Here is a 13885-nt window from a genome sequence, read left to right as displayed (position 1 = left end):
CCCACTTATACAACTGGCCCACCTTAAATGACGGGGAGAACATACATTTTCTTAACTTTTATTTTTAATTATTAAAATCAGCATTTTAATACACGCTTAAGACAAAAAAGTTTCCATTTGACAAAAAGACAACATTTATTCGGCTATTATCACATGTGAGGTCTGGACCAATCACAGTGGGCCATAATTCATCGCACCAGATATGTTACGCTTGCGCATGCACGTCACACTATGGCGGTTGTTCATCAGAAATGATGACCGGTGTACTGAGGAAAGCTTATCATTGTTTTATTTTAAACCTGCAAATGCATTTTTCATCAAAACTAGAACGTCTATAAAATGTAGACAATACAGGGGATAGAGCTGAATATTACTGCCTGACTTGATTGTCTTCAGATTACCTTCACAGCACAGATAGTTAAGTTTATGAATGAACAGCGCATCGCAGCGTGCTCTCTCGCCTGTTTTAAGTCATTGTAGCTCACCCATCATTCTGATCACTTCATTTCTCTCTCTCCTTACAATCAATTTAAAGAGTAATCCAGCCAGATCGGGGGAGACCTGCCCGTCACAGAGGAGAGGAGAAATGCATTGTAATGAATTTAATGAAACGATAGCAACGCATCCGACTCTGAAATTGCACAAATAAGAGTTAGCTTTTTTATTTGATAAAAAAGAACACCTGTTATAGGCCCTTTTGATTAAAATAAAAATCAAATAATGGAATTAAAAAAAAAAAAAAAAAAAAAAATGAATTTCTGTGTGGGGGTCCTGTTGGCAGGGTGGGGGCGTCTGTTGGGGGGGCGGGCCGCCCTCCCAAATACACTATAGGGGAAACACTGGTATCATTGGTAACACCTGTGTTTACCCTACTGTTTAATACAAATATGACTGCTATGAAAAAAAAGTCTATACAAAGCTGTGTGCAAAAATATTTTCCAGTGATTATTCTACATAAGAAGCAGCAGCATAGTATCCAAGAAAAATCAACAGAATAAAACATGTTCCCTTTTTAAATTTAGAAACTTACTTTAAAAAAAGCAACACCTGTTCAAATTTTAGAGGATCAGCAATTTTCTATTTAAAACAGTTGAAATTGTTTAGGCAGTTAAAATGCTTAACCTCCAGAGGGCTAGAAGGAAACAGTGTGCTAGTGTTTGATGGACGTGTCCTTCCAGTGCAGCTTGTAAGGGTCCTTAAAGTCACTGCTGATGGGAGTGACAGTGAGTAGAGTGGTTCCGGAAGGGTTCACTGATAGAACCATTTTGCTATGTGGAGTCTGGACACCCATTTCCTTGTACTGAGGCAGGATCTGTGTGACGTTACACTGGGGGTCACAGACCTTCCAGCCAGGAGCCACTCTGATGACGAACCGTCTGGGGCCACCGATCTCCTGTTTGTTCAGCACGGCGATAGCCAGTCGGTTCTTCAACAGAGGCCTCTCCCACACTTCAAAACTGTCCACCTGGAGAACAAGTCATTATTCTGTGTTGACTATAGATAGTACTTTGAATTGCCATTACTACTTTGTCACACATTTGTATCTTAAGACCTCAAGAAGATCACTGCTGAAAAGCTAAAATGTGTGAGACCCCTGCCTGAGCCTTTAGCAATTCTATATTTAACCGCAATTCTGAAAAAGTTGGGATGGTGTGTAAAACTTGAAGAAAGAGAATGCAATGATTTGAAAATCATTTTCCACTTGAACACAGTATACAGACAAGATCGGAGCTGCAACATTTAATTAATCAATTGGTTTGAGTAAATATTAAGGAAAAGACAAAATTCTCAGATTTCATGATTCGTGATTGTTTCTGGTTTCTTTACTCCTCTATGTCAGTTAACATTTCATTGCCACATCTATAAATACAAGTTAAGACGAGTCTACATTTAAAATTGTTTTTGGTAATTATGGATGTATAGGAGTATGTTGATGCCCATGGCACCATGGGTAACTCACATTTTTGAAGGCCCCATTAGTTCTGAAAGGTACATAGAGATTTTGGAGCAAGACATGCTGCCATCCACGACAACGTCTTTTTCAGGGACATTTATTTCGATAACACAATGCCAGGCCACATTCTACATGTGTTACAAAACCATGGATGCAGAGTATAACAATGCAGCCACTACGCTGGCTTGTCTGGAGTCCAGACCTGTTTCCTAGATCTTCTAAAGTGTGTTGCAGGCATCAAATTCCTAATGAGTGTATATCTATAGAAAAAAACAATAACACTAATAAGTTTGAACATTTACTGTTTCAATTGAATATACATCAAAACATTTTTTACAAATCACTGCATTCTGTTTTTATTTATATTTTACACAGCATCGCAACTCTTTTGAACTTTGGGTTGTAGAAACTAAATGTCAAATGTACTAAACATGCTGCCAGCTGTCATTCCAGGAGGTGATCATGCCTCATGTCCCCTCTCACCCACCTTGGCAGTGCGGTATCCTTGCTTGCCCAGTGGGTCCTGGCTGATGGCTATGATGTGTCTGTTCTGTAGCAGCTCCTTGGAGCGAGGACAAATGTCCCTCAGATCATTAGACATGAGTAGAGGGGCTGCCATGATGGCCCATAATGCCATCTGAGACTCCTGCTGGTCATGACTCAGGCCAAAGTTCCCAATCACGAGCTGGAGGAATGGATCAGTGGTATAAATATGTAAATAACAGGGCAAGTTAGACTTACAGACAGTATGCAGTACATCAACAACATACTATTAAGAAATGAGACCCTTTTTTATACACAAAAATGCTAGATATTTTTTATACTTGGCTGTTTTTAAACTAACATTAAGTCAGCTGAAACATCTTGAGAGAGCAAATAATCCTATTGTCTCTAACATAGTGTTTCACAAGTCTGTCATTTAAATCTATAAACTATATTAATGAAAAAGGGTGGAAATACAAGAGACTTTAAAATAATAGTTTGACATTGTTTGAAATGTGTGTATTTGCTGTCTTGCTGAGAATTAGATGAGAAGACTCATAATCTTGTCATCTTCATCCCAGGAAGACAGCAAATAAGTTAATTTCCCAAAATGTCGAACTATTCCTTCAAGTGCCAGAAGACCTGCAGTTCAGAAACAAATCTGCCCTCTGTCTTCAAACTGTCGCAGCTGGCAGTGAAGTTTCAGCGTGGTCCTTGAAGGCCACTAGTTCTACGTTTATCTGAGGTCAAAGAAAGGAGTTTATAAGAGCCTAAGTAGAGCAGAAAACCATATCGGGGTCGTTCCAGCCCCCAGGTCCAGCCGAGGGGACAATGATGTCTTGATGAGAAGCAGTCCAGTCCAAGATGGACTTGACAGAGCTCCATGAGTCGTACACGTCAGCGTAGTTGCGCCAGTGGTTACACGTCTCACGAATGGCCGTGTAGTTGGGCTGCAGGCAAAAAAGAGCTCTTTAATGTTGTGAAATGATGTATGGTGTCATCATGTGGCTGATAATGATTAATAAGTATTCTTTGTATTTATTTTTACTGTTGTGTGGGTAGAATCTTGGAAAGTAATCAAGAGATCAATCATGTTAGTTGAGATTTAGTAAGGCTGCAATGTATTCAATTAATCAAGTAATTGTTTAGTCAAGAGACTCCAAAGTGTGGGCCATGGCCCCCTGTTGGGTCATGTAGGTACTAAAGGTTGTCCCCAAGAGATTATTAACAAAGAAGAGTAATCAGTACTTTTGCTTAAAAAATGACTTAATCGATTGATTTATTGTTGCAGCTGTAATTTAAAGTCGGGTGAGGACAAACAACTCACCTGTTGGAAAGGCCACTCATACAAAGGCCACTCACAAGAGTACAGGATACTTCTTCCAGTTTTGTTCAGTGCTTGTGACATTCTTATGTAGCCTTAAATAGAACAAAATCACAAACTGTTAGGGTTGGCTTTATACAGGGAAACTTTCACACTACTAGTTGAAGGTTACAAATTGCATGAAACACAATTTCCAAGCAACTTGCAATTAAATTTATAAATAAAGTAAATAAATAAAGTTAATTTAAGTCTCATTCAACATGTGTATTTCACATAAGTTAGTTTGCTAGATTGGTAACTTTCCATTTGTTCTACTGTTTTCTCACTAGATTGTGTAAATGTGTATGTATTGTATCACTTTTTCATCCTTCAAGTCCAAAAGGAATCAATAAAATTTGTCAAGAGAGGAAGAATTTAATAACCCTAACATTACACAGATTGCAAAAACAGCAGCAGATTTCAAATTAGCTAACAGAACAGATGTCAAACAAACACTGTTTTGGTAATGTTAACTAAGCGAGGAGTGGTGTTAACTTACCAGCTCACTGCAGTATAAACAAAATTTTCCTAGCTGATTGGCTGTTGCGTGAAACTAGCTGAGAGTATTGCAACTGTTGTGGCTGAGTTTCAGACAAGTTTCAAGTGTGTTGCAGAGGGCTTTACACCACACAACTCAAATACAACTTTGTATGTAGTTTCAACCAGATGAAGTTATGTGAAATTAAACCCCGCAGAATACCTTTTCTAATGAGTCCATGGAGGTTTAGAATGAGAGGAAAACCAAAAACTGGAAGAAAGTTTAGTCACGTGAACATATCATGTTCCCAAGTTTATTTACATTTATATTTATTGGATTTATTAAGCAACACTTGCTTCATGTGGAGCAGTAATAAGAATTAAAAATTAAAAGTTAAAAGAATTAAAAGCTCACCTTCTCCCAGCAGTTTCCAGTCCATATAGCAGCCATCAAACTTGAGTAGATCCACATCCCAGTCAGCAAAAGTCTGAGCATCTGTCTCGTAGTAACCCAAACTGCCAGGGAATCCAGCACAGGTCTTTTTCCCCACATCTGCATAGATCCCTAGCTTCAGCCCCTTTGAATGGACCTTAAAACAGGAAAAAAACATTAGAACTAATTGATTTAGTTTCCAAGTGCTGACTGTAGTTTTGTTTTTGGCATGTTGTGGATATGTACCAGTAGGTGGCGATGTTGCACAGCTAATAACTTGATGCCTCTGTTTCAGGACTCAGCTCTGCCTTAGTGGGCCTAAATATAACTATTTCCTGGTGAACATGAATTTTAGCAGCCTGAGTAGGAATCAGCTTGTCAGAGTGGTCTCAAACTCAGCAGAGCTGCTCTGCATTGTGACTGTAGCAAAGAGGATGAACGACAGCACACTCCTACCTGTACGACAATATATGCCTACTTAGCTCCCCTGGCTCCAGGTGCTGAATTTTTACCAGTATGAAATCTGAGACGTTCCACATCTGGTCCTTTCCCCTTCATTATGTAAATAATTGCAGGTCGGCTCAGATGGATGTATAATGAATATGGAATCTGACTGTGTAATCACTTTTACTTCCACAGTTATTTAACCAGGGCTTCCCAAACTTTCTATTTGTCAAAGATTTCCAAACTTAGACACATTGCACCACAAATTCTTTATTAACGCTGCACCCCATGTAATTACATCTGTAGGAGTATGTGTTAGATATGACATGTTTTACGTCGGGTTGGGTTATTTCTTGGGCTTTTTGCCTTTATTTAGATAAGACAGCTGAAGATATGACAGGAAAGGGGGAGAGGGAGAGAGAGAGAGAGAGAGAGAGAGAGAGAGAGAGAGAGAGAGAGAGAGAGAGAGAGAGAGAGAGAGGATGACATGCAGCAAATGTGCCACAATTGAACCAGCAGCCGCTGCAGAGGACTAATAGCCTCAACACATGGTGCGCACACCCTACCAACTGAGCTATAGGGGTGCCCCGGGTTGGGTCCCCTTTAGTAATGTTGAGGTTTGTGCTATTGGTTGAGAGAACTACTTTCTGTCTGTGGTAGAATCTACCAGAACTACATTGTTTCTACCAGAAAGAAAATAGTTCCCACGTGAAACTGCTCACAACAAGGTCTGTGGATTATCCTGAGTAACAGGGTCATTTTTTTCTGGAAGGAGACAATGGTGTTGAATTTTTCAGATGTGTTTTTTGGAGCTTTGAGCACCACAAGCCGTGTGTCATCTAGTTCCATTACATTCAAGAGAGAGCAGGCATCTCTATGGCTGGTTTCTCCAAAACTCTGCAACTCACATCAAGACAATTTAGATGGATAAATAGTATCACAGGCTGAAGAAAAATATGTGTTTTTGATTCTGAGTTGAACTGTTCTTAAAGGAAAATAATTATCAGTTTCAGTGCCAGGATGAAGGATCTGAGTACCTCCTCCTCTGCTGCCCCTCTCGGTCTATCAAACACTTGACTGAATCACTGAAGCTCTGGTGTGTACCAGCAGGTTACTGCACTCACAGAAAAGTGCTTCATGCTATATGTAGGGGTATATGAAAATACTGATAGACTTGAATTTCTCAGTATTATCTTTTGTGATGCTGTATTGATTCTCAAAATCACCATATCGAGATATTGTGAAACATGTAAAGATCAGTGGCAGTGGTTCTTTTTGTGTTGTGTTTAAACCCCTTACTGCTAGAAAGCTGTAATCTATTTTCACTGTCCTGACTACATAAAAAAGTAACCTTTTCATGTAAATGATGGTGTGTTCTTTAAACTCTGACAGGTTTACTGAAATATATATATCCTTATATATAATATAAGGATATATATTATATTGTGATATAAGGATATATATTATATATAATATAATATAATATATATCCTTATAATATATATATCCTTCCCACAGTATCACGATATACTGAATTCTAATCCCTGTATCATGATACGTAGCCTATTGCATCGACAGATTTTTGCCAATTCACAGCTCTAGCTATAAGGGGTAGTTAAGTTACTTTAGTCTCAGGCTGGACAATATATCGATATTACATTGAATCATGATGTAAGACTAGATATTGTGATAGCTTTTGGACATCCTTATATCATGATTTAAGTGTTGTCCTTTCCTGGTTTTAAAGGCTGCATTACAGTAAAGCCATGCAATTTTCTGAACTTACCAGACTATTCTAACTGTTTATTATTTGACTTTGCACACTAATTTGTTACAATCACATTAAAGGTGAATATTAACCAAAAAATGTCTTTGGGTTAATATTTTTTGAAGCACCAATATTCACTCCTACAATGTTCTCGTAATATCGAGGTATTTGGTCAAAAATATGGTGATATTTTCTTATTTTATCCCCTCAGCCCTTAACTGTAGTGACAATGGTCTCTTTTCTCTTTTCCTGAATATTTTGGGGTTTACTTAGTCTGCTTTACTATGACGATAGAGGAGTATCCCTTGTAAGGTGTTTTGTAGCATAACATTTGCTAAATTGAGGTGACTGTTACAAGATTCACAATTGTGCTATCGACCCACTAGTCAAGCAATTTAGCAACAGCAGCATAACTGAGAATAATAACTGAGAATTTTAGTTTATTGTCAATGTAATAAGACAAATGCAATTTTTACAGGCAGATTAAATGCACCAGAAAGATAGTTTATTCTTGTGTCTCATTTCAAGGACATCAAATACATACGATTTTGGTTATAAAGCATCCCAAACACAGCAAAACAACAAGAAATACAGGAAGAGGGCAGGGTCTCTACAGTTACAGCTACGACCACACACTTCTAGTGGGTCATATGTGATGATTGAAAGGGATTATGTTTCTGAGTTCTGTTTGGGAAAATGCTGCATGTTATGCCTTTAACGATTTCTTTGGAATTGCAATTTTGAAACCGCTTCTAATTTTGAACTGGTACTCAATGCACAACCCTAGTTTTACCATTATACAAGGGCTGAGTGATGTAAACAAAATCAAACATCACCATATTTTTGACCAAACATCAATATTGTGACAATATTGTAAAGATGACTATAGGTGCTTTCACAAAATATTAACACTGTGTGGGTAAGGGCAAATAATAGAGCAGCAGTCTGGTAAGTTCAGAAAATTAAATCAGTTTACTGTCATGCAGCATGTATGACCAGAAAAAGACAACACTTATACTATATCACAATATAATGATATCCAAAATCTAAAACAATATCTAGTCTCATATCACAGCTCTACAGTGTATACTGTTCATAACATACAACTTGTGTGTACTCTCATTTAGCTCCTTCCAAGTGAAATAACTGAAATGAGAATACTTCTCTCTTTTCTTCAGTCTATCTGAACCCATATCTCTCTGATGTTTGAGGAGGAATGATTATCATTAATCATAAATTCACACCCAGAGCCTCAATACCTCCTTTATACCTACTACTCACATAGTCGGCCAGTTTCTTGATGCCCCCCGGGAATCTTTTGGGGTCTGCCTGCAGGCGGCCTTGGGCATCACGCAGATAGGAGGGCCAGCAGTCATCAATGCAGACGTACTCGTAACCGGCCTCTTTCCAGCCCTCCTTCACCATCACATCTGCCATCTGCATGTACAGACGCTCACTGCCAGGGCAGCAGGAGGAGACAGGCAGGGCCGATATGATCAGTTAGATGCCGGCGTTCAATGTCATGTGCAAGACCAATATGACAGACACACATACATCCTATTTTCAGAAAAAAAACCATTTGGTGTTTTAAATGTTTTGTTCAGGGCTTTTGAGGGGTTTTTTTCTGTGCATGAGAATTGAGACATTTTATCTCTGTCACTAATCAGCATAAATGTCCCTAAAATAAAAAAGAAAGCAAGACCTTGCAGTACATCTGACACGCTCTACATATAGAAACGGTGCAGATTTGACAAGCTTCAAGTTATTCATTTGTTGGTTTATTTATTTAACAGGAATAGTGCACATTAAAGGGACATTCACCTCAAAATCAAAAATTCATACTTTTCCTCTTACCTGTAGTGCAGTTTATCCATCTGATATAGATTTTTTGTCAGCATCAGTTGCAGAGTTTTGGACACATCGTCCGTAGAGATGTCTGCCTTCTCTCCAATATAATGGGACTGAAAGGCATTCAACTTCTGCTGTTCAAACTGCCAAAAAGCATTGATTTTAAACATTCAACATCAGTGTCTCTTTCCACAGACCCAGCATGTTCAGTTTCTTGCTGGAACTATTTTTTTTTTCTAGTCGAAAGAAAGTAGTTCCGGTCGATTCTACTGCAAAAAGAAAGTAGTCCTATGTGAAACTGCTCACAACAAGATCTGTGGATTATCTTGAGAAACCAGGCCATGATTTCTGGAAAGAGACACTAGTGTTGAATTTTTCAAATGCATTTTCTTGGTGCTTTGAAAAATGAGAGACATTTAGTCCAATGATACTGAAGAGAGGGCAAACATCTCTACGACCAATATCTCACACTAAAACAATTTAGATAAATAAATAGTATGACAGGTAAGAGTAAAAACTGGCATTTATGATTATAGCTGCAATCATTAGTTGGTTAACTGCAACTGCATAAGAAAATCTAATAACTTTTAAAAAAGCAAAGCAATGCCTAACATTTGCTCCGGCTTCACACATTTGATGGTTTACTGCTTTTCTTTTTCCTTCATGTATAGTTGTCAACATAATATCTTGTGAAATGAATAACTACCTGGTGTCTGGTGACGTTACTTTGGGGTCTGGAAAATAGACACTTTTTCTTCTTTTTCTACATTCATTACATTAAACAATTAATCTGTTACTTGAGAAAATAATCAGAAGATTAATCCATAATGAAAATAATAATTGGTTGCACTGTCAGAGCAACCTCAAGTAGATCAGATTGTTGTACCTGAACCCAGGGAGGTACATCTGCTTTTCTATGGTATTCAATTCTACCATTTCAATGTTATTTAAAAAAGATACTTTAAGTTTTTCTAGATTCATGTCAGTGATTTTAAGAAATAAAGCTTTAATTATTAACAACAGCAATATTATTATTATTATTACTAGAAGTAGTAGTAGTACTAGTAGTATGGTAAAAAAAAAAAAAAATTCTCAACAACTTCTCATTAATAGTTAATTGTGATAATTTTTGCGTTTTGGCTGTTAGTCAAACAAACCGCTGAAGACGTCACCTTGGGTTTTCAGGGCATTTTTCATTTCTTTCTGATGTTTTATAGGTCAATCAAATGATGAATCAATCAATTAAGAAGATACTTGCTAGGTTCTAACAGCCCTATGTAATTTGTCTTGTGTGTTTATGTGTTTCTCAGCTCTGTATATTTTTTCTTTTATACTTTTTCATCAGTTAATCTGGTCCGCTCCTGTACATTACCATTTCACCGCACAGATTTCTTGTTTACCTCCTCTGGAATGTGTGAAGACTTTTATGTTCCTTGTTTACGAGTGATTTGGAAATTTAGATTATTACATTACACATCAATATCTCCCAGTGCCTCAAACCAAATAACAAATAAAGGCAAATTAAATCAGGCAGTGTGATTATGGTCCCGCCTTATCAAATATCCATTGCTTTTTTACAATCACATGTTTCTGATCTCATTTTATTTCCTTCTGGGGCAGTTTCTCAATTATGAAATAAACATCCCATAATTATGAGATTACAGAAGTGTATTACTGCCAGGCCAGAAAAAGAAAAATAAATCAGAAGGAGGGATGGATGATTTTGAAAAAATTTCCCAGTGTGATTATTTTGACTAATGCTGTAATTGCGATATGAGGAAATTAAAATTTTTACATCAATATTCTCATTGGATTGTGGTGAGATTTTTGCAGGGATTGGTACCAAACAAAGACGATTTCTTAAGACTGTAAAATGAGTCTGTGTAGGCCAGGACACTTCTGCAACAAAACAATATCTAATTGAAAATGGTATTTTGACACACATTTTGCCTTTGCCTGAGATTTGAAAATTGCAGCAGGCCATATTGCGATTTCAGTAAAATTTCAATCAATAGTTCAGCCCTAATTCGACCAGTATCATTGTCTTGAATGACCACTTAGATCTTTTTTTATAGCTCCAATACTTTGATATCATTATATTGTTTTTAATCATCTGAAATTGAAAAAGAACTGAAGTACTGATACTTTTGGCAACCTTACTATCATCTAACTACCTATCACTATCATGTGTAGCATATTGCTGCCACACTAGAAGGAGAAAACCGGCTCTCTATCAAACTGAAAGTTTATTGTTATAACAAGCTGTTTTTCATGTTTTAACAATATATGTTCATGTTCTTACTACATACAAACTTACCATGTTATAAGAAGAAACTTTTCTTATAGAAACAGAGTTCTCTATGTTTCTACTAGCAAAATGTAGCTGAATCAGGTTCTTCTCAGATGATATATAATATTCAACTATATTATTATTATTGTTATTATTATTGCTATTAGTATCACTCTACTCTTGCATACCAGATTCCGTTGGACTGTGTCCAAGGTCCATTGATCTTCAGTGCCTACCTGCACCTTATACTTATTTACTTTTATTTATTTACTGATACTTTTACTTATACTTTTATTTATTTACCATTTATTTATTTACGTTGCCGTTGGGTGGTTGATAATGTCACCACCTCCAGGTGAATTTTTTTCTTTTCCCCAGATTTTTTTTCCTTTTCTTTATTTATGTTTCCTCTATTTGTATCTAATTGCTTGTATTTTTTTTATTTATTTGCTTTTCTAGTTACATTGTAATGTCTTCATACTGTCATGAGTCCCATGTATATTATTTGCTTGTATTAATTAAATAAACTTTAAAAGTTTCTTTTAATGTGAAAAGTTTGTATGTTCTAATAACGTGAAAATATATTGTTACAACATGAAAAACAGCTTGTTATAACATTAAACTCTTTATTTTAGAGCTTGATGCTGATCCAGTTTTAGTGTGGCAGCAATAAACTGACATACAAGATAGTAAGGTTGCCAAAAGTATCAATACTTCAATACTTTTTCAATACAACATGATTAAAAAATACAATAATATTTAAAGTATCACAGCCATAAAAAAAACAAAAGCAGTAATTCAAGACCTAACTTCAGTTTAGTCTTTATTTTCCTGCCTGAAATTTGGCTTGCAGCATAGCAACACCAGCATCCACTGACTTTTCCTGCACCACCACCGTGTGCTTGGGGTGTAGATCACAAGTGTCATCATGATACAATGTTATATTGATTGTTTGGAAAATTATACAATATTTGCTGATATCACAAAGTCTGTCACGATACAATTTCAATTTTATTTAATTCAGGGGCCTAAAATTGATATCAGATGATACCCTATGTCCATTTAATAAAACATTTGGTTACAGTAATTTACAAAAAGAAACTAAATTATGATTTGAGAATTTTATGACTGAACTCTTCTAGACTTTTGTGACAGACATGCCATGGGAAATTCCAAAATGGTGGCAAATCATAAAGATGACAATATAGATGTATATTTTCGCTTTGCATTGATATTATTGGATCATTGAGCACTGAATCAATATATTGCTCCATATTAGTGTATTGTTACACCCCTACTGTGTGCAGGCTGTTTATAAAAAAAATCTATTTTATGAACCAAGGATTTTATTTTTCTTGTTGATGTGATATTGAGTGTTTTTTTTTTTCAAATTCTAGTGCTGTATTGAAGTGTAGAATTCTGGTCTCATGACAATCCTACAAGGTAAGTGTCATAATTACAGGGACAGTTCAAAATCAAGATTACATTTTTTCCCCTGACCTGTCGTGCTATTCATCCATCTTGATTTTTTGGTGTGAGTTGCAGAGTGTCAGAGATATTGTCTGCCCTCTCTCCAATATAATGGAACTAGAGGGCACTTGGCTTACGGCACTAAAAGCACAAAAAAATCCAAGACCAATGTTTTGCAGACATAAGGATCCAGTTACTCAAGATAATCCACAGACCTTTTTGTGAGCAGTTTCACATAGGACTGTAAAGTAGTATTGGTAGATTCCACTGCAGAATGAAAGTAGTTCTTACATGAAACTGCAGAAACCGCAGTTAGACATTTTGTCAAAGTCGTTCAGCTGTAATAAACAGCACTACAGGCCAGAAGAAAAACATGTAATTCTGATTTTGGGGTGAACTGTCCCTTTAAGGAATAATAATTTCAGGGGACATCATAAATAATATATTAATATTATACATGGCCATGTTATGAGTCTGTGGTCATAATTACAAAATAAGTTTAGGATTGTTTTAATTTGAAACCAAAGTGCCTCTGTTGATTAACCACCATGGATGTATTTTATTTTTTACTTTCTATCCTGTGTCACTTCCTGTTACGGGTGGGATCCCACGTGACTCGTTTAAAAACAGCGCATTTAAGAGCTTTTATCTATCACCTAATCACTTTTATGTGATCTAGGAACAGACATTTTATGAATAAGCCTGTAAGTTTGAAGGAGGGGTTGAAGTATTTCTCATAGAAGACATGGGTAACACAGTAATAGGACTTGAGCACCATCGATATGACTGCTTTCCTTGTCTTGTATCTCACTAACATGTCAAAGCTGCCGTCTGACAGCTCTGTTGTCTCTTACCTGATGCAGTTATCTGGGTCCCTGTCACAGTCGATATTGCACATGAATCTCTCCCAGTGTAACCAGCCCATAGTGGGTTTCAGCGCCAGACCGTTGTCCAGCGCTTCAGCAGCAGGACACATGAAACCGAGAAGCGAGAGGTAAAACACAGCTCTGTTCATTTTGTACTTTTATACTCAACACTTCTCTCAAAACAACTAAACTAAGCGACTGTCTGCATTTGCATCTATTTCCTCGTGAAAACGCCGTAAGCCCGCCCCCTGGACGATGGACGTAAATCTGGACCAATCAAGTCAAAACGCGTCTGTAACTGTCCAATGGCGTTCTCCCTCACTACAAACTAGGAAGCGCCAAGATTCAGGTGAAAATATGAGAAGTCAGATGACAAAACACGCTAGAATCATGAAGCATGTCTTGTGATGTTTCCCCAACAGTGAAACGACAAGAAGTGTTGATAGAACTACAGCTGATGGAAATACATGCCCCTGAAAAAAATAAAGA

The 13885-nt window shown here is 36.9% G+C and overlaps 1 protein-coding gene across 1 annotated transcript; it reads right to left on the bottom strand.

The window, feature by feature from the left end:
• Window positions 1-847: 847 nt before the first annotated feature.
• gla (galactosidase, alpha) lies at window positions 848-13652 on the bottom strand. The gene is made up of 7 exons (XM_084718448.1): window positions 13385-13652; window positions 8204-8378; window positions 4693-4867; window positions 3765-3856; window positions 3226-3387; window positions 2442-2639; window positions 848-1465 (listed from the first exon to the last, which is right to left on the bottom strand). Exons 1-7 carry the CDS (start codon window positions 13543-13545, stop codon window positions 1151-1153), a joined length of 1278 nt encoding a protein of 425 aa, XP_084574574.1. The 5' UTR covers window positions 13546-13652; the 3' UTR covers window positions 848-1150.
• Between the last annotated feature and the right edge of the window lie 233 nt (window positions 13653-13885).

The sequence above is a fragment of the Lutjanus erythropterus genome, chromosome 5 (genome assembly GCF_056507025.1).
Source record: "Lutjanus erythropterus isolate fLutEry1 chromosome 5, fLutEry1.hap2, whole genome shotgun sequence".
In the NCBI taxonomy this organism is placed as follows: domain Eukaryota; kingdom Metazoa; phylum Chordata; class Actinopteri; order Lutjaniformes; family Lutjanidae; genus Lutjanus; species Lutjanus erythropterus.
The sequence above is the reverse complement of the archived record's forward strand: the minus strand, read 5'-3'. Positions and strand labels throughout refer to the sequence as shown.

What these genes read in the sequence shown, in the direction of transcription:
- gla (XM_084718448.1), bottom strand. Translation starts at nt 13,545, where the DNA reads ATGAACAGAGCTGTGTTTTACCTCTCGCTTCTCGGTTTCATGTGTCCT. An exon ending in CTGGAAACTGCTGGGAGAAG is followed by an intron (nt 3,857 to 4,692) that starts GTGAGCTTTTAA and finishes GTTCTATTTAAG; the next exon opens with GCTACATAAGAATGTCACAA. An exon ending in GCTGGAACGACCCCGATATG is followed by an intron (nt 2,640 to 3,225) that starts GTTTTCTGCTCT and finishes CCATTCCTCCAG; the next exon opens with CTCGTGATTGGGAACTTTGG.